Source organism: Taeniopygia guttata, chromosome Z (genome assembly GCF_048771995.1).
Source record: "Taeniopygia guttata chromosome Z, bTaeGut7.mat, whole genome shotgun sequence".
NCBI classification, from domain to species: domain Eukaryota; kingdom Metazoa; phylum Chordata; class Aves; order Passeriformes; family Estrildidae; genus Taeniopygia; species Taeniopygia guttata.
Genome location: NC_133063.1, coordinates 67,701,669 through 67,721,195, shown reverse-complemented (window position 1 = coordinate 67,721,195; position 19,527 = coordinate 67,701,669). Strand labels below are relative to the sequence as shown.

The window sequence follows — 19,527 nt, the reverse complement described above, 5'->3', positions numbered from 1 at the left end:
TTCTGTACTGGTAACAGAGCCTGTCAGATCACAGCACTTTTGGCTGTTTAATCAGGATATTCACTAATGAATAAATAATTGCAGGGGTAGAAACGTCATTGCCTTGAAACTTGCTACAGGGACTTTCCTGCATTTATGCAGTGCTGACAGGCATTTTAATATCCAGACTGTCTCAGGAAATACATGGTACTATAAACACCCTCCTCCTCTCCTGCCATATGCATAACATCTGGGATAAATAGAAGTTTCATCTCAATTAATACAATAAATTCTTTATTTGGTTTCTCATTGCATAATATTGCACAGCTCCCACTGCTTCTCTTTCCTTTCCCTGTCTGCATGCTTTGCCAGCAATATGAGTGCATTAGAAAAAACAAGGTCGTAGTTTGTATCCAACAGGCAGATGGTGGACTTCAAGACAGTGCATAATTTTTAGGAGATCCCCATGTACAAAAATAACTAAACATTTCCCAGGAGAACACTTGATAGTCTTTAGTGAAGTATGTAAAAGAATGTGAATAAAATACTCCTTTTTCAGAAAGCAGCTTTGCTAGGAAGGAGTGCCATAGTTTTCCTGATACTGTAATTCCTTTATTATTCAGTTTGTTTTAAATTTCACACTGACATTCACACATCTAAAAGAGGTGTGACAGATTTGAAGTTTCAAGAACTTTGTTGCCTATTTGCTGTCAGTAATAGGAGCATAGCATATATGTAAATGGTCAGTTATGGAAAAAGCACTGACATAAAGGAGTATGTTAAGTATATACATATACCTTATGTATTACCTTATGGTATTTAAGAAAGTTGTTACATTTTGAATGATAAATGCATACTTTTCTGCAGCTGACAAGACAATTGTATGTGGTTTCTGTATTATTGCACTCTTTCAGAAACAGGTGATCGAGAAAATCTCCCTTCCGTACCTTTTATATCATAAACCAAGATAAGATTATTTGATGGTTGGCTGCTTAAGTAAATATTCATATGGCCCTGTTTATTGCACTATGCCTTTCCAGCATCTTGTTTTATATAATGCACTGCTCCATGTTTTTGCCTGGTGACAATTCCAGTCAAAACCTGATCTGAAATGCAAAAATACCTTGATATAGCTTTTGCTTTTTTTTCACAGAAAATAAATGTCTCTGTCTTGACAGAGAACTCGGTCATGTTGGAGGTCCTATTTTGTGGAATCATTATGGTAATTAGCTTGACTTTGCCTCATACCAGCATCCTTTCCCCCACCCCTTTCCTTTTCCAGACAAAGCCTTTTCCAAAATTAATCATCCAACTTTATAGTAGTGTTCAAGTTCTTGCTTCTGTAGTCTTTGACAATGTAGCTTCTGATGGTGAATCTTTCACAGATAAGTAAATATCTGAACTACATTTTCCAATGTGCATGTTGAGATGTGCATATTATTCTGGAATACTAATGGTGGCACTTCTTGAGTAGAAGTGGACCTTCTTGACCTTTTGTTCCAGTTTATATGTAGGTCAGTATGTGTTGTAAACCATAGGTGTTAATGAATGTGAGAGTCACGCAAGTCATATTTTAATACCATCTTTCATACAATTATTTGGTAATACTTTCTACCTAGATTAATGCATAGGCATAGATCCTGATCTACAACAGAGGAGTTCAGGGGAAAGTGGTAAAATATGCCAATAATTTATGTTTGAGGTCATGGACAAATGTGAATAGCCATAACTTCTGGCTGTTGAATGATTCATTTAAAGAAATTTGCAGAAGCAGTTTCATGGACACCTGGGAAATGAGGGCTTGCTATTTTTTTTCCGTTCAATTCTTCCTGCAAGCCAGTATCAACAGTGAAAATCAGGAGCAATAAAGAAAAATTAACATCATACTCTCTCCAAGGTATATCAGAAACAACTCGATGTTTTCAATTCAAACAAATCAAATTCAATTCAATGTATTATGGATTTGAATATTGTGTAACTTAGAGTAGTGATGCAATCTAGATCTAAAACAAAGTCTTGAAAACAATGCCTAGTACTTTTCTAAAACTGAAATATTCTGCTCTAGAATTAAAGACCACTCAATTGATGTGGCTTGTCACAGGTGATGCCCTCATCATTGGGCATTCCTGAGAATAGTGCTTTCCAGATAGTTTTTACATGGAATATTTATATTTTAAAATTATTTCTTTGTTTTTAACTACTCAAATAGGCATCCAACTAGCATTTCAGAAAGCTCAGTTCATTATAACAAACAATAGGTTTGTCCCTGAAGTCTTATATGAAGTGGACCTTTATTCATTGGCATGTATCTTTTTCTAAGTGAATAGAGTTATGAGTTTTCCTAAATTTAATACAGTTGTAAAATGTAGATGTTCAATGGGCATGAACTACTAAAATAAGACTTTGTTGACCTTTAATCTCATCTATAGCCTTACTTTGCTTAGTCCTTTCACTGTTTGATATTTGTACATCCCCACACATGTCTTGTCCTTTGTTTAGCCACATGGATGTATTATTGAACTAGAATAAGATTCAAACAATAAGTTTCATATACAAGGACAAAGAAAGAAATGATCCACAATGATTGTAGTTGTAAATCCAGTGTGCTCTTCAACATGTTGTGTTGTTTCAGGATAAGCACCCTGAAAAGGGTTTCAGTAGTTAATTGTCCCCACTATTCTGATAATGACTTAATTAGCTCTGTTTACATTACATTATAATTTATTATGTGAATTCTGTCAGCAATAAATAGGTGTTGACATAGAGTCAAAGAATTATAGAATGGCTTGGGTTGGAAGGGACCAACCTCCCTCACTAGACCAAATTGCTCAGAGCTCCATCAACACCTGGCTTTGAAGATGGAGGATGGGACATTACACAGCTTCTCGGGACAGCCTGCTCCAGTGCCTCAGCAGCCTCACAGTAAAGAATTTCTTCCTAGTATCTAATCTAAACTATACTCTTTCAGTTTTAATCCATTCCCACTTGCCCTATCACTACATGTAAAATGTTCCTTTCTTTCGTGTAGGCTCCCTTTGGGTGCTGGAAGGTTGCAGTTAGGTCACCCCCGGGCCTTCAGTTTGCCAGGCTGAACAAATTCAGTTTTATCAGCCTATAGAGCAGGTGCTCCATCTCTCTCTTCAGCTTCACGTCCCTCCTTTGGACTTGCTTCACAGTTCCATGCCCTTCCCATGCTGGGTACCCCAGAGCTGATGCAGCACTGCAGTGGGCTCTCAGCAGAGCAGAGCAGAGCAGAGGGGCAGAATCCCCTCCCTGGCCCTGCTGCCCACCCTGCTCTGGATGCAGCCCAGGACACGTGTGGCTCTCTGGGCTGTGAGTGCCCATGGCTGGGTCATGTCCAGCCTCTCATCCCCCAGCACCCCCAAGTCCTTCTGGGCAGGGCTGCTGTGATCTGCCCATCCCCAGCCTGTGCTGGTGCCAGGGTTGCTCTGACCCAGGTTCAGCACCTTCCATGAGGTTCCCCTGGGCCACTTCTTAAGCTTGTCTTCTGGATGGTAACCCATCCTTCAGGTGTGTCAAGTACACCACTCAGGTTGGTGTCATCTGCAAATCTGCTAAGGCTGCACTTGATCCCTTCATCCATGTCATTAATGAAGATACTAAGTAACACTGGTCCCATTATGGACCCTCAAGAGACATCACTTGTCCCTCAAATCCATTAGGACTCTGAGCCATTGACCACAACCCTCTGGGTGTGACTGTCAAACCAGTTCCTCGTCCACTGAACAGTCCAGCCACTGAGTCCATCTTTCTCCAGGCAAGACAGAAGGATGTTGTGGGGGACTGTGCCAAAGCTTTACAGTAAAATGACAGATAAATGACATCTGTAACCCTTCCCTTGTCCACTGATGCCATCACCCCATCGTAGAAGACCACTGTCTTGATCAGGCAGGATCTGTCCTTGGTGCGGTTGTGTTGTCTGTCCTGAATCACCTCCCTGTCCCATATGTGCACAGCTCTAGGGGCATCTGTTCCATGATCTTCCCAGGCAGAGGTGAAGCTAACGAGTCAATAGTTCTCCGTAGTCCTCCAATTCTTAAAGGTCAGTACAATGTTCTTCCCTTTTTCCAGTCACCTGGGACTTGCCCTGACTGCCATGACTTTTCAGATTATCATGGCAAATGACTGTGCAACTGCATCAGCCAATTCCCTCAGTAGTGTACAGTCTATATTGGGTACTCTTTAAATGGAATTCAGTGAAGCACAAATGCTGCAATTACTTTTGCTGAAGATTAGTAAACAATGTGCTAGTTAGCTAATCATAAGACTAGCAGCAGCCAAGCAAAGATTTTGAGGCAGGAGTTGCTTCTTTGTGTTTTTAGTGAAAAAGGCAAGCCAATTCCAAAGGGAAAAAATGAAAAAAAAAAGGGTAAAAATACATCTTGATCATCAAACACTGAATTTCTGAAATGAGTATTGAACAGTGAGCAGCAGAGGGAAAAACCCTCTGATTTGCACATGGATCTTGTTTGGTATATGAAAAACTTTTGTTATATGTCATTGTATATGTGAGTCATTATAAAAAGTGATTGTTTATGGTGTGAGATGGTCCAAGAGCAGGGAACTGAAATGAGCAATCTAGAAGTCCTGGGTTCTATATCACTTCACTGGGACAAAATGAAAGGAATCTACATGGTTCTGTCAAGACATATACAACACTAAGCACGAGAGCAGTTTACTAGACAATTATTGCCTCTCTGTTTACTTCTGAGGGATTTTTAGCAAGACTCTGGTTAGGTATCAGAACATACAGTACAGTCCATAAAAAAATATATAAAATTGTTCTGGTTTCATCTGGCTAGAATTAATTTTCTTCTTACTAGGTGGTAGAGTGCTATTTTGGATTGGGTATGAGAATAGTGCTGATAACACACTGATGTTGTAGTTGTTGCTAAGTAAAAGTTAACCCATGTCAAGGACTTTTCAGTCTCCTGTGCTCTCTCAGTGAGGAGGTCCACAAGAATCTGAGAGGGACCATAGCTGTGATGGGTGACCTGAACTGGCCAAAGGGATATTCCACACTACAGAACACCTTGTTCAGTGTATTAACCATATGGGAGTTCGCTGTGAGGGTCAGGTTGATCATCAGTCAGTGAGTGCTGGGTGCTACATTATGCATAATTTGTGGGAGTTTGGTTGAATTTTATTCCTCACCCTTTTTTTCTTTTATTATTAATTTTGTTATTGTATCTTAGTTTATTTCCGTTATTAAGCTGTGCTTATCTCAGTCCACAGGTTTTACATTTTTCCAATTCTCTACCAATCTGCCAGGGTCAGGGAAGTGAGCGAGCAGCTTCAGGATACTTAGTTGCTGGCTGGAGTTGAACTACAGTAAAAATTTTGCCTTTACTGTTAAAATTCCTAAGATTTTCTTAGAGGACACATGGAATGTGGAGACTTATAACATGTTTGTGTTATTCAGATAATTTAGCTTCAGATTCTTCTCAAAGTCACACTATAGAGTGAAAAAATTTTAAATCCTCTGGGACTGCAAAGGAAATAAATCATGGGACACTAATTATCAAATATTCCTTGAATCAAGGGAATTAGTTAATCTGATAGTTAAAACTGATCTTCCCTCAAAGCTCTTTGGATATACTAGAAAAGAAGTAATCTTTTGCGAACATAGATGTCTTCATGCTCCACTTGGTTTCCATTTTCCTTCTGTTTATTTCACCTCTCGTGTCTGCCCTCTATTGCCAGAGGCAGAACAACCAGCTTCTTGACCTTTATTGTAATTCCATGTGAATTAACAGGCAGACTGTGCGCAAGACTAGAGAGGTTGCTTTCCTTTTTTTTTGTGGAAGGTGTTCTTCTCAACTGAATCAACACCACCAGTGCTGTGGATATTACAGTCAGTTCAGTTTGTTTCACAATGAACCACATCCCTGAGATTGTTTAGGGCAGGTGGCTGTAGCATAAACCTGTCCAAAGACTTCTGGGTTTTTTTGGAATGGAAGGCCAAAGCAGGCACACTGTGCTGAGCTTTGTGTTGAGCCCTTGCGGCAGAAGTTCTGCAGGATGTACTGGCACATGCTGAGTTTATTAACATGCAAGCAGGTACATTTCAGTCCTTCCTAACTTTTTGATAAACCAGATACATCATTGGACAAATCTTATTGGCAACCTTGATTAGAAGAGAGGAAATCATATGGAATTTTCTTGTAAGATCACAGAGAGAAAAATTGCTAATGATCCAAGAGGAATTATACGTGTCTGACATCTCTGGTACAGATTATGTCCAAGGAAAAGGCTTTTAATCTGTATTTGCCTGATGTTGGATATCTGCTTGCTTGATTTATTTTCTTGTAATCATTCCTCCCAGTTATTTTTTTAGAGATATAACTTCTATCTGTAATTACTAAAGCAAGATTCTGTTTAAGTCAGTTCTGTTAATTTTCAGTCCTTATATTTTATCTAAAGGCTAATATGCCATATGTCCTAAAGAGTTGCCAAGAGAAATGAGCTATTTAACATCCAGGGTAATTTCAATTGCCACTTAGAGCTGAAATGTCAATAGTAAAGTTTTACGATTTCTCAGGTAGACAGAACCAATAAAGAATACTTTTTAAAAAATCTCCTTGAGATATAGAAGTCTGTCTAGAGGAGTATTAGTGATAAATGATTGTTGGCTGAGATTTATCTCTTGCAACTGAAATGTAAATTATTCATGGCAGAGGTAAAGGAATTTTTTAAAAGGTATATGTAGTCCTATCTTGTTATTCTGTCCTGTTCTTGCTATTCCATATATGACGCACTTTTGCCTTTTTTACGTATTTTGGATGAAGAAAGCGTAAAAATTAAATTGAAGTGTGGAAAGCAGAATTAAAAAAGGACTTTCTCTGGTGGGAAGCATGATTGCAACAAGCAGAATACTTAGTAGTAATTTGAATCATTTGGCAAGTTAAATTGGTTTTGTAAATGGGTGTCACATAAACTCATTTGATTCCGTATTTTGTTCCAGCATTGTGTAAAGTGTTATTTGTGAATTTTTTTTTATTCAGAGTGCATTTTTTGCCTAAAAAAGTGGAGTCCAGTAAAGAGGGTGAGGAGAGTTGCTTTTTAATTTTTCTTGTACTTTTTAGATTAAATAAGGAAGAGGTTTCTTAGGGAATTGCTGGAGAACTTCAAATGCTTTAATCTCATCCAGATCTTATAATTTGGCACATTTTAATATTTACTTTTGCAGCATTTGCTCACAGATGTGAATTTGTGCTCTACATATTAATCTTCTCTAAGTATGTTTGATTTTAATAGACTTGTGTTCTGTTTCAGTGATTATTCTGTAGATAGATATCTACAAATATGGTGCTTTTTTAACAATAACATGTCAGACTGCTCACACTTGTGCATAACTGAGCTTAATCATAAACTCACTTGACACCAGTGGCATTCATGGTGTTATTCCATGACTCTGCTTGCACAGTTTGTCTCTCCACTTTTTTGATTTAACTGTCTGACTGCACACATAAAGCAAACACCTTATCCTGTCAGAAACTGTCAAGTGGCTGAAACAGATTCAAAGTATTGATTTTACAGGCTTATAAAAAAAGATATTTGTAAATTTCAGTTCTCCAGAATTATTGTTCTGTGTCATTTGATTCTCTAACCTAATGTATGTGAAGTTGGAATTAATTTATTTGAAAGGGACAGCTGTAGAAAATTTATAGGGATCAAAGAATTAGTTTGGTAACTAAATATATGAGTCTCTGAGAAGAAAGTTTTCACACAAAACTCAGTTCTGCCATTTTATCTTTGTGAATCATGTAACTAACTGAAAGAAGATCTAGTTGCCACTTTAAAAATTGTGTTTTGTTTGATTTTCATGTCGTACTATCATAGCTGTCATCTGTGCTCTCCCATTCAGGCCTATAAATGGCTATTTAATAATGTCTACAGCCTCAAACTTGAAAGTTCATGCTGTTCTTTTGGAATTTATCCTATTAATACAGTTGCATGTGGTATTAGTCAAAACACACTTCTGTGAATTCTGTTAAGGTAGTTAGTTGTTACAGTACCTTTTGACCCTAAGCTTCACATATTAAGTGTACTTAGGAAGAAAATATCTGTTTGGCTTCCCCTCTTCAGAAAAGAAACAAGTCTACCTCTGATATTTCTGGGTTGTTTTGTCCTGCAGATTTCAAAGAGCTCCACATTTCCTGTTACACAGAGAGTGATCAGTACAGCATATATTTACTGTTTCTCTTTTCTGCACAGCTTAGGTGTACTCAACATAACACTTCACAAAACATATGCTAAGCATGATACTTCATTGTGTCAAGTATAACATCAATAGACTGTATCCGTTTTTTATATTGTTGTTTACTATTATTATTGTATAATTGTGCAGTTAAAAGAAGAATTTACAAATGTAAGATGTCTTTTGATATTTCTATTTTATGTAATTCAATGTATTTCTTCATCTTTAGGCTGTGCTGAGTCCTCTTATAGCAATTGCACTGAAAATATCTCAGATTCATGAGAGGACAGGACGAAAGGGACCCACTGTCATCACTTGAAGCCACAGAAGATTGTTAAACCAGGGCCAAAAGAGGAACGGCAAGGAAGAGACAGAGCCTTGTTAAAACTTGTTAGCCATTTGTGCCTTGTATGATTTTAAAAGTTGGGTGGGAAGGAAAATTCAATATAACATTAAGCGTAATCATTTGCATTGATCTCCAAATGCAATAGTGTATTGACTTGTTTTACCTGCAGTATCATAATTTCTGGTAACAGTATAATCAAAGAAAGAGGCCTTAATGTTCAAATGTTGTCAGTAATTAGCTGAAAATGACAACTGCTTGGTTTTGAATTCTGTGATAAAAGTTGGAGAAATTTCAGTAAGGGGGTGACAGGGAGGTGTTGCAAAGCAAAGACATGCTTGGTGAGTATTGTTTGGGATTCTTGTCACCTTCTGGTAGGTTTCTGAAAAGGTGTACAGAGCCTGTCTGAGTCACAGGGCCATGTACTAAGCTTTGCCGGGGTGTATTTCCTCCCCTGACTCCATGCCTCCTCTCAGGCCTCTCCTGTTGCTCACAGATGCACGCTGACAGCAGTGTTGTATACACACTTACACTTGTGTCCAAAGGTGGGGTTATTCCATACTTTTTTACCCCTGCTTTTAAAACATATCAATGTGACTTGTGCCTTTAGATTTTCCTTACTTTTTGACTCTTTGGTTGTTTTCCTCCAAAAGGAGGTCTTTGTTCTATGAAGCTGATTTTGTCCTTCCAGCAATATGTCGGGTATGGGATCTGACTGTCTTCTGTAAGAATCCTTATGTCAGGAGATGATACTGGTGCTTACTGTGTTTGAAAGATAATCTCTTCAAGTTCACCAAATTTTTAAGGAGTTACATAAGTTTTTTAAGTCTTTGGAATACTCATGCTTCACTTACCACCAAGCAAGTGAGTGAGAGGGAATTAAACCCTAGTCAGTTGAATAGAAATACTAGTCTGATTCACCCTCTGTGAATGTGGTTTCTATTAGATTCTTGGTAACAGTGAATCACTCAATAAAAATTTGGAGAATGCAAGAGATGTTCCCGGCATAGATCTGAGAAGGCTGTTGGGGATATGGACATCAGCATTTTTCTGCCTGTGAAATGATACAGCAGTTCTAGCTATAATACTGTGCTCTGAAAAAGAACACAAACACTTTATGCATGTGATTTGCCTGAAGGCTTTGCTTCCTTGGAAACGGTGTGATCACTTGTTATCATTCGTCAAGATGGCTTTGTGCAGTTTGCCTCTTTGCAGTGTATTTCAATTCATTGTGGTTGTCAAATTTTAGTACAATTTATATAATATTGCAGCAAAGGAAATTGTTTAAATTTCTTTCAACACTTCTGTCAGAAAATGGCTATAGCACTTAGTATATAATAAAGAGTAATGCTGTATATCTGTCTTAATAATTGTGGACAAGACACCCTGCACTTTCAAGCATCCTAATAAAGTTGCCTTTATTATAATTACATTATTACTTAATTGACTCTAAACAAATGAGGTATGTTCTCCTACCTCACCATTAAGTGTTGCCATAAACCAAAAGAGATTATAAGACTTTAGTTCTTTTTATAAAGATTTTTCTTTTATATGACCATGACATGCTCACACAGTTTAGACATCCACTTTATAATGTGAGAGCACTTATCTTCACAGAAACCTTGTTTATATAATATTTTATATTTATAGGGATTAAACTTCTCTAGGTGCAGGATAATAAGCTCCTAACTAGTAGATCACACAGGGTCAAGCACAGACATATTCTGGATTATGACAGTTCAAAGTACCGGGTTGAGGGAAAGAACATTCTGAGAGTCAGTCCACTAAAATTTCTAAAATCTCTTACACATTCTCTAACAATGAAATTATTTTTGATCATATAGTGAACTAGCTGTTTATAATGTGGAGCATCTCATTTGCCAGTTTTTTTTGAAATGAGAATGCAGTTTGAAAAGTAAAATATATTGAAGCCCGGTGTCTTTCAGGATGCAGTGGGAAGACTCAAAAACAGATGAAGACTGAAGAATATTTGTGCTTTTATCAGAAAGCTGTCACTAGAGCTGCAGTAGATGGCAGTCTACTTTCATGAAGGCAGTCATCATAAACAAAGGGCATGTTTTAAAATCTCTGTATTGACTTTGTCTTGGGCTGGAGAAACATTAGTTGTGCCTGTGTAGGGAAATGCAGAAAAGGACTGTGTGAGAAAAGGGGTTGTTTGAGTCTGGTTTTGAATAGCTGTCAAACAGCAGACTTGCAGAAGTAGCCTAACCTGAAATCCACTCACCATCCCTTTTTTTATGGTGATGTGTGATACTGATAAAATGTTACTTATTTTCCACCAGTTAACTGCTTTTCTCTGCAAGAAGATGAATAAAACTTTTTAAGGCTCAAGTACAGCTCTTTTTATCTGATGTGTGTGAGGGAGGACTGTAGCCACAGTCTCATGGGAGTGTGCTTGAGATCTTTTCATTATTAATGTGAGAGATTAATGGGTGGAAAAAAGCAAGTTATATGAACTTACAGAAAGATACAGAGCTCCTAAAACCAGACCATACATTTATTAGAGAGAAAATTATTATTAATACTGTTCATCTTATCAGTGTCTAGGCACTGTGACAGAGACCCACACCCTTTTGTGCTATTGTTTAATTAGCAACTTCCTCAAGTCTGGAAATTGCAAGATTCCTGTATTATTCAGCTGTGATTGCATTAACATTTATTTGGATCATTCTGTTTCCTAAACCCTCATATTTTCTCTGTGTTCAAAGAAGTTTGGAAGGCAATGTACTACTCACCTGAAACACAGGATCACAGAATATTCAAGGTTGGAAGGGGCCATCTAGTTCATCAGGACTAAAATCAACTGTGTCCCAGCTCACAGCAGAGTCAGGTAGAGGAGGCTGCCCAGGACCATCTGTAATTGGTTTTAATTATCTCCAAAGGCTGAAATGCCAGAACTTCTCTGGGCAAACTGTACAAGTGATTGACTGCTTCCATAGTGGCAAAAAAAAAAAAAAAAAAAAAAAAGGCCAAAACCTAAAACCGAATAGCAAAACCTTCTGGAGTATTCAGATGGAATTTCACACCATCCAGTTTGTGCCCATTGCCTCATCTTGTCACTGAGAAGAGCCTTGGTCCATACAATTCTTTTCTCCCCACCAAATATTTCTAGAAATCAGTAAGATCCTTCAAGAGCCTTCTCCAGACTAAGCACTCCCAACTCTCTCAGTGTATCATCATGTGACAAATTTTCCAGTCCCTTTTTCTTTACGGTCCTTTGCTGGAGGTACTCTGGAATGTCCATGTCTGTTTTGTGCTTGGGAAGCTCGGACCTGGACCCAGCACTCCAGATGTATCTTAACTCTACCAGTGTTGAACAGATGGAAAGGATCTCATTTCTCCAGCTGCTCCTGCTGTTTTTCCTGGTGCAGCTCAGGATGTCAATCACTGTCTTTGCTGTGCAGGTGAGTTGCTGGTGAGTTGACTTTTTGTTAAGCACGTGACCCCCGGATCCTTCTCTGTGTAGCTGTTTTGCAGCCCACTGGCTCCAGCATGTGTTGGTGTCTGGGTTTGTTCATCCACAAGGGCAGGACTTCCCTTTGTGAACTTCAATATTGTAGAAGGTTGTCAAGTTGGTTAAGCACAATTTACCTTTCATAAATCCTTCCTGATCCTAATTACTTCTTTGTCCTTGTCTTTGGCAAGGGTTTCTAGCATTGGCTATTCCATCACCTCCCCGGGAACTAAAGTGAGGCTGACCAGCCTATAACTCTCTGGATCCTCCTTCTTTCAGGGACAGGAGTGATATTTGCTCTCTTACCTCAGGGGCCAGTTCCCATCACCCACAATCTTTCAAAGGCAATAGAGGGTAACTTGCAATAGCACAACTCAGTTTCTTCAGCTCTGTGCATGCAATCCTAAATCAATGCATGAATGTGTGTATGTCCTGTTTTTTCAAGTACTTCCTGACATTTTTTTTTTGCTCCATCCAAGGTAAGTCTTCCTTGCTCCATGTTTTTCCTCTAGTCTCAAAGGCCTAAAGTTCCTGAAGGCTGCTTTTACCAGTAAAGGTGGAGGCAAAGAAGGCATTGAGCACCTCAGCCTATGCCCTCTTTCAACTCATGTAGTTGTAGAAACTTTCCCCATTACCCTCACATTTCTCATCTGTCCTAGTTTCAACCCATACAGAGTTATTTTTGGCATTTGATGGGATGGAGGTATGGGAAGGTCTAGAAGGCTGGAGCTGTATGGATGTGTACAGATGATTTATTCTATACTAGTCACATAACTGGCGGGCATGGCTTTGGGTAGAAGAAAAAGCAGAATGGCAGGACAGACATTTTTGTTCCTTCTTTACCTGTGAAAGCAAAGTGCCAAACAGAGTGGTGCAGTCGATGTGGTCTGAGCAGAGCCATGCAGACTGGCTCGGGAGTTTATCCATCATTGTTTTCCATTGTCTCAGATGTGGGACAAAACCCCCCCCTCACAGGCTATGGTAATGTCCAGCCTTTTCTCCTGTGTTTTTGGAAAAGCCATATGGCCACCAGGGATGCAGTAACAGCCACCATTTTATTCCTTTGTCTCAGCTGCTGGCCATGGTAATGACCATAGAAGTCCAATGGGATAGTTGGACTTCCATAAGCATTTTTGGCAGGTAATCACCCTCTTTTATATATTGTTATTATTAGTATTGTATTGTTGCTGTTAACTGTTTGTTTTCCTTATCTTATTACTATTTTTCCAGTAAATTGTTGTCTCAACCCATAATGTCTCAACCCTTTTTATCTCTTTCTCACTGTGGGGGGGTGGGGGGAAGGGAAGTGGCTTTTAGGAGCCTAATTTCCAGCTGGTCTTAAGCCACAACATCACCTCATTCAACTCTAGGTGCGCTTTGGCTTTCCTCATCTCATCCCTGCATGATTGTACAGGGCTCTGCATTCCCCCTAATTCAGCAGTCTCTGCTTCCACTTACCATACATTTCCTGTTTATATTTGAGTTTAGTCAGGAGCTCTCTGGCCATCCATGTAGGTCTTCTGCTCCTGTTGTTTGAACTCTGCGTATCAGGTTAAATGATTCCTTGAGCTTAAAAGTGGTGACCTTGAAAATTAAACAGCTGTCTTACACTCATCTTTTCTCCAGGGCCAGAACCCATGTGACTCTTTTAAGCAACTCTAAAGATCTTAAAGTTTGCTCTGCAAACTTTGGTTCCACTCTTTGCTATTCTCCCTCCTCTCAAATTTCTGCATTCACCATCTCATGATCCCTGCAGCAAAAACTTTCACATGCCCACACATTTCTTCTGGTGTTGTGGGTGCCAAGATTGGCTTCTCAGTCACCAGTGTCAGGAGGTTGTTTGTCAGTGGATTGAATCCATTCTGTTCTGAAGCTTCAGTTTGTCCAGCTCATATCCTTCAGCCCAAAGAAAATTTATTTTAATGTCAATTAAAATTTCCAGCTGCTACTCTTGGCAAAGATAAATTCATGCTATTAAGTATGATCAAAAGCAAAAACTGTTTAAAGCCTTTTGCTGCCTTAATATTGTTGACATTTTTGAGTTCATTGCCCATGCCATTTTGCATTAAGTTCATAATGATTAGCTGAAAAGAGAAACTTAAAACCAATTTGTATGAAAATATTAGGTATTAACATTGATATTCTCCCTATCTCAGTAACTTTTTTGTATCAAATACTTCATTGCATACTGCAGGTTGAAGATACCGTTATCCTTAGTTTCACATTTCTGGATCAATTATGACCTCACAACATCTGCAAAGGGCTGGTGCTGAAAAGGGGCACTGCAGGACTATTGTGGAATTGGGAAAAAGGAAAGAACTTCCTGGTTGTTCATAAATATATATGGAAATGCTCTGAATGCATTTCCTATAGCAAACCACTCCAAGAGCAAACTTCAGTAGTACCCCTGCAATAGTCGCTCTTAGTATGACCCAGAGCTGTAGTCCCAGCCATTTTCCACTCTCTTGGTCTTGCTTTAATATCACCTAGTGGAAAAGTTAGATTTCCACAGAAAAAAAAAAAAGAAAAAAAAAAAAAGCTAAACATGCAGAGGGATATCTCCTGGTTAATCAGTCTTACCTGCTGTGATTGTTGCCTGCACTAATACTTGTACAATGCTGGCTAACTTCAGAATCTGGGACTCTGAAGTAAAGAAGCAAGAGATTTGGGGGATGGATATGGTAATGCTAGGAGGTAAGGCCGTAACGAGGTCACTTAAGCAGATCCTCTCTTTAACTGTTTTCTAAATAATATGTTGTGTTCCTCTGATTTTTATTGTTCTCTGTGGTGTGCTGCTTTTCAGGCACTTTGAAAAATATTTTTATTTTTTGTTTCATTCAGGGACTCTTTTTTTCTCTCTCTGGGTACGTTACTATATTTCTCATCCCAAACTTGTCCTGAAAGGGTTTTCTTCCTCTGTAGCTTGTCCACCCCTTTTTATTCTTCTTTCCTTTCTACTTACAGCAGCTGAAGAATTGTATGTTCTTCCCATAAAGAATGAAATTCTTTGAAAGACAAAACTGATGCAACTGTCAATTCCCTGGCCTTAGCCATGGCTACCACCATGTCTTGCATGTACAGCTGAAATGCTTAACTTGTAGTCTTACAGTACATGAACATCTGGAAACTGTGATAGCTTTTCTGTCTCACTGGTCTGTAACAAAACCAGGAACAGGTTGCCCCATTCCTTGAAATATTCAAGGTTGGGTTGAACAGTGCTCTGACCAATCTGATCTAATTGAAGATGTTCCTGCTCGTTACAGGGCCTCGGACTAAATGATCTTCTCCAGTCCAAACCTTCCAACCCAGAAAGGAAAAAGTTCCCTCCTAAGTAAATATTACAAGTTCAAATCTGAGTGAACCCTCATGAACTTTTTCTTGCAATCTGGAATTATAGATGATAGTGGCCTAGATGCAAATATGCCTCAGTGATTTTGTGGGAGGAAGGATATATATAACAGAAGAAGGATGAGTCCAAGCCTGTCCTTTTGCTGGTGTTCATTGTGTAATTATGAAGCCACTTGTGTCAGAAACAGAGTACAGGGTCCCTTTTTCAGTTCCCACAGTCTTGAGTAAGTTGTGACAGAAGCCACCGCTCTTAGAACTGGCTCAGAGGAATCAGAGATGATTTTTCCTCCTGCAATTGATAGTTCCCTCTGAGGAGATGTAAGCACAACCAGAGCTCTCGGTTTGGCAGCTAGGTGGTGTATTTTATTGTGCCCTTATCCTCAATCATGGGCACCTTGTATTATATAAGAAAATACAAGGCATTTGTTTTAAATACAAAATTTATTCATGAATTCACTTGTAAAATAGCAGTTATTTTTACCCCCATATAAAACAAATAACTTGAAAGGTGTACAATACAGAAACAATCAGTTGCAACAAATAATCTGCAAATTTCAAAGAAAAGCTAAGGTAATGCCTTAAAACCAAAAATGAGAGCTTTCTTCTGAAACTTCTTATGAAGCACAAGTCAAGATTGATAACACCATGATGCTTCATTTATCTTGCAGGATAAGAAGCTCCTATTGCCAGATTATGACTTCTACCAGACACAGCCTGAGCATTTCTATCTCTCTGGAGATTTATTCTAATTTGAAATACTTAACATTTTTACATATCCCCTCCCACTCCACTCTAAGTCACAAATGATCAATATTTTTACTGTGCAATTTCACCTTAAGTAGTGATACCATTAGGAATCACTGACACAAGTCTTCTTCCACTCTTCCCTGCTTTGCAGATGCAGGATTTTACTGGCTGCTTGTCTCTCTTGTTTTGACAGGTGTTGCTCTTCCTGAGATCCTCTGGAAATCTGTGTCCTGCTGGCAAATTATTTCTTGCATGAATATATGAGAATTTAACCCGCTTCTGGGATTTGGGTCATGGCCAGCTGTTTGCTGCTGCTCCAGAGATAATGTGTATGGTGGTGGCTCTTCCTGCTCATTTGTTTCACTGACAAACTCTGCACTGCTTTCATTGTATGGAGGTGGAGGAATACTGTCAAATTCTTGCTGTTTTAGTGTGGAGGCAACTGACAGTGTGGAGACCAGTTTTTCAGGATCTATGCTGTTTTCATAAAAGGGAGGATAGAAGTCAGGCCTAAAATAAGAAAACCAAAAAGAAACACATCATGGTGAAGTGTGATTTATCTCTCAGAGCTTGGTTAGATGCTTTGTCTGTTGTGTTTCCAAAATTTAGAGGAGGCTTTAACTGTAAACTGTGTTTAAAGAATGAAATACATTAATATAAAATGTAGGCATAACTGGTATCATTTGCCCTGTCTTTGTACAAAATGTTTTATTAAAACACAGCATTCTAAAAAGACTAGCCTTCTCCATGAAAATTCCCAACCATGGCATACAAACAATCATGCTTGTATTTTAACAAGTGATAGAAAAGTTTAATTTGGAAGAAAAATGAGATCAGTGTTCACAATTATTTATTATTGCAATAACTATTGTTTTCCACAGTTTTAAAGTAAATTTGGAATGTTTCTGCTTATCTAACCAAAATTTTCTGAATGTTGCTTTTATAGTGTCAGTGTTTCTAGTAGGGTTTCCACAACAGTCCAGAAGATATTTGTATCCAGTGACCCTGTTAAAGAGTTTTGCCAGGCCTAGTAGAGTTTAAGAAACTCTCTCCTTCAAAGCGTCATACTTGTTAAGAACAAAATCATAGGGTCACAGAATGTTTTGGGAAGGGGCCTTAATGAACATTCAATTCCTGCCATGGGCAGGGCCACCTTCCACTAGACCAGGTTGTCCATCCAACCTCTCCTTGAACATTTCCAGGGATGGGGCAGCCACAGCTTCTCTGGGTAACATGCTCCAGTGCCTCACCACCCTCCCAGTAAAGCACTTTTCCCCTAGAATCTAATATAAACATAACCTTTCCCAATTTGAAAACATTTCCCCTTGTCCTGTCACTACATGTTCTTTTTTTGTTCTTTCCTATACGTTCCCTTCATGTACAAAGGGTGCTGTATGGAACCTTCTCGGGGCTGAATAACTCCAGCTCTCTCAGCCTGTCATCACAGGAGAAGTGTTCCATTCCCCTGATCATCTCCATGGCGCTCTTCTGGACCCACTGTAGCAGGTCAATGCCCTTTCTGTGCCAGGTACGCCAGATCTGGATCAAATTCTCCAGGTGGGGACTCAGAAAGACAGAGCCAAGGAGCAGAATCCCCTCCCTCATCCTGTTGGTCAGACTTTCTTTGGATGCAGCCCAGGACACATTTGGCTTTCTGAGGTGCAAGTGCACATTGCTGGGTCACACTGACCTACTTTCATCAACAAACCCCCGCCAGGTTCTTCACTCCAGGACTGCTCTCAAACCATTCCCTGGTGTTTGTGCTTTGATTTGCACCAACCCAGATACAGAACCTTGCACTTAGCCTGGTTGAATTCCGTGAAATTTTTAAATCAGGGGGACAATGAGACAATAAAATTTAAGCAGGAGCCATATGATGAATGAGCAGAGGCCCCCTGCATACCTCATCCAGCATCTTAAATTGTCTGCTAAGATGGAACTCAGAATGCTTCTGCATGAAGTTGGAATAACTGCACATGCTGCCTCCATGCATGGCTTTGGAAGGTTTGGAAAATCTGAATCTTTCTCTGTTTCATGTAGTATATCTTACCTTAGGTATTGTTTGCATGAATGGCTGTGTGCACATTATTGCTTGCTCTGGCAAATAAAATTTGAGACTACAGTTCTCTCCACAGAAAAATAATAAAATCGCTACAGGATTTGCATTTTGTAAAAACCTTGTATTGCTTCTTTCTTTTCACAGTATGTTTACAAAATAGCATTCTTCCCTCCCAATTAATCTGCAACACGTACCTGTCTATGGTGCAGACATGTGGTTCTCTGTGGCTGGGATTTCGAATGAAGATGCCAAGGGCCCTGTATTTCAGGACTTCATGGAAAGTGCTCCAGAAAATGCCAGTAAAAAGGAGACAGAGTCCCAAAGCTAACAGGCAATGAAATACTAGCTTGTTTCCACATCTGCACACGGAGGAATTAATGGACATGCAAAGTACTCCCAGGCAAATAGTAGAGAAACTGAGTAAGAGCATAAAAAGACGAATGAAAGTAAAAAGACCTTTTGGCATCTTTCGCAGAAGACACAGCACTTTGTTCCTGTCTGCTGTTTGTTTGCTGGCTCTCTCTCTGTACTTCTCATACTCATGTATGGGTACTTTATATGCTACAGGACCAACTGCCCTTTAGACAATTAAGAGAAGCAGGCAGTTTTAACCTACTCCTTAACTCTTTGAAGAATTATAAACTCTTTTGAGATTAATTTGTAACCTTCTACCTACTTTAGGAAGGAAGCAGGAACTTCCTGAACCATCCCTTTGCCTCTGTAATCTCTGGAGTGTAAACCTTGGACTGCTCCCTTCATTGCATGATTTGCAGTGGTTTATACACTTCATTGCTTATGAATGAGAACTATATTTGTTAAATTTGACTTGACTTTAAAATAAAAACAACCAACAATAGGCAAATATTCTGTTCATAAATCCCCATTAAAAGTTTGAAGGGAAAATATGGTCCATAGAAATGCAAACATTGACATGGGAGGGGATTAGGCATAGGTAAAAACTGCTGTTCTCTGAGGGAGGATGTCATCTCACCTTTTCTCTCTGACTTGCCAAGACAAGGTAGCACTAAAGAATATTAATGTCTGCCAGGTGTCAATCTAGCCTCAACAGAGGATTTACTTCTCTAAGCACTACCTGTTGCCATCCAGTACCTTGGTCTCAAGAGCCTGGGCAGCTGACATTAAGGCCTTGCATGACCTGTGCAGTCCATAAAGGAGTCCGGCTGTCCTCAGACTGGGACACAGGGCAGCCTTGGGCAGTTTCTATGAGCTCCCAGAAGAAGGCAATATGTTTCTTACTGAGCAGGTTTCCTAGATGTGGAGTAATCCCAAAGATATGCTGGGGTCTGACGAGCACTCTCAGCTTTCTCTCCAGCTGCCTAACTTCCGTGGTTATT

At 39.2% G+C, this 19,527-nt stretch overlaps 2 protein-coding genes across 3 annotated transcripts in view; one reads left to right on the top strand and one right to left on the bottom strand.

Annotated features, from left to right (window-relative positions):
* The window catches only part of PGM5 (phosphoglucomutase 5), a 69,207-nt gene extending 59,237 nt beyond the window's left edge, over positions 1 to 9,970 (top strand). For both annotated transcript variants that reach the window (XM_072922376.1, XM_032744124.3), the window contains one exon: positions 8,430 to 9,970. In XM_072922376.1, coding sequence (XP_072778477.1) covers positions 8,430 to 8,519 — 90 coding nt within the window. In that variant the 3' untranslated portion in view covers positions 8,520 to 9,970. The remainder of the gene's footprint in view (positions 1 to 8,429) is intronic.
* Positions 9,971 to 15,788: 5,818 nt separating this feature from the next.
* On the bottom strand, positions 15,789 to 19,316 carry TMEM252 (transmembrane protein 252). Its single transcript, XM_072922858.1, has 2 exons — positions 18,235 to 19,316; positions 15,789 to 16,650 (listed from the first exon to the last, which is right to left on the bottom strand). Exons 1-2 carry the CDS (start codon positions 18,636 to 18,638, stop codon positions 16,275 to 16,277), a joined length of 780 nt encoding a protein of 259 aa, XP_072778959.1. The 5' UTR covers positions 18,639 to 19,316; the 3' UTR covers positions 15,789 to 16,274.
* Positions 19,317 to 19,527: the final 211 nt, after the last annotated feature.

What these genes read in the sequence shown, in the direction of transcription:
- TMEM252 (XM_072922858.1), bottom strand. Translation starts at nt 18,638, where the DNA reads ATGCCAAAAGGTCTTTTTACTTTCATTCGTCTTTTTATGCTCTTACTC. An exon ending in ATTTTTCTGTGGAGAGAACT is followed by an intron (nt 16,651 to 18,234) that starts GTAGTCTCAAAT and finishes TTCACCATGATG; the next exon opens with TGTTTCTTTTTGGTTTTCTT.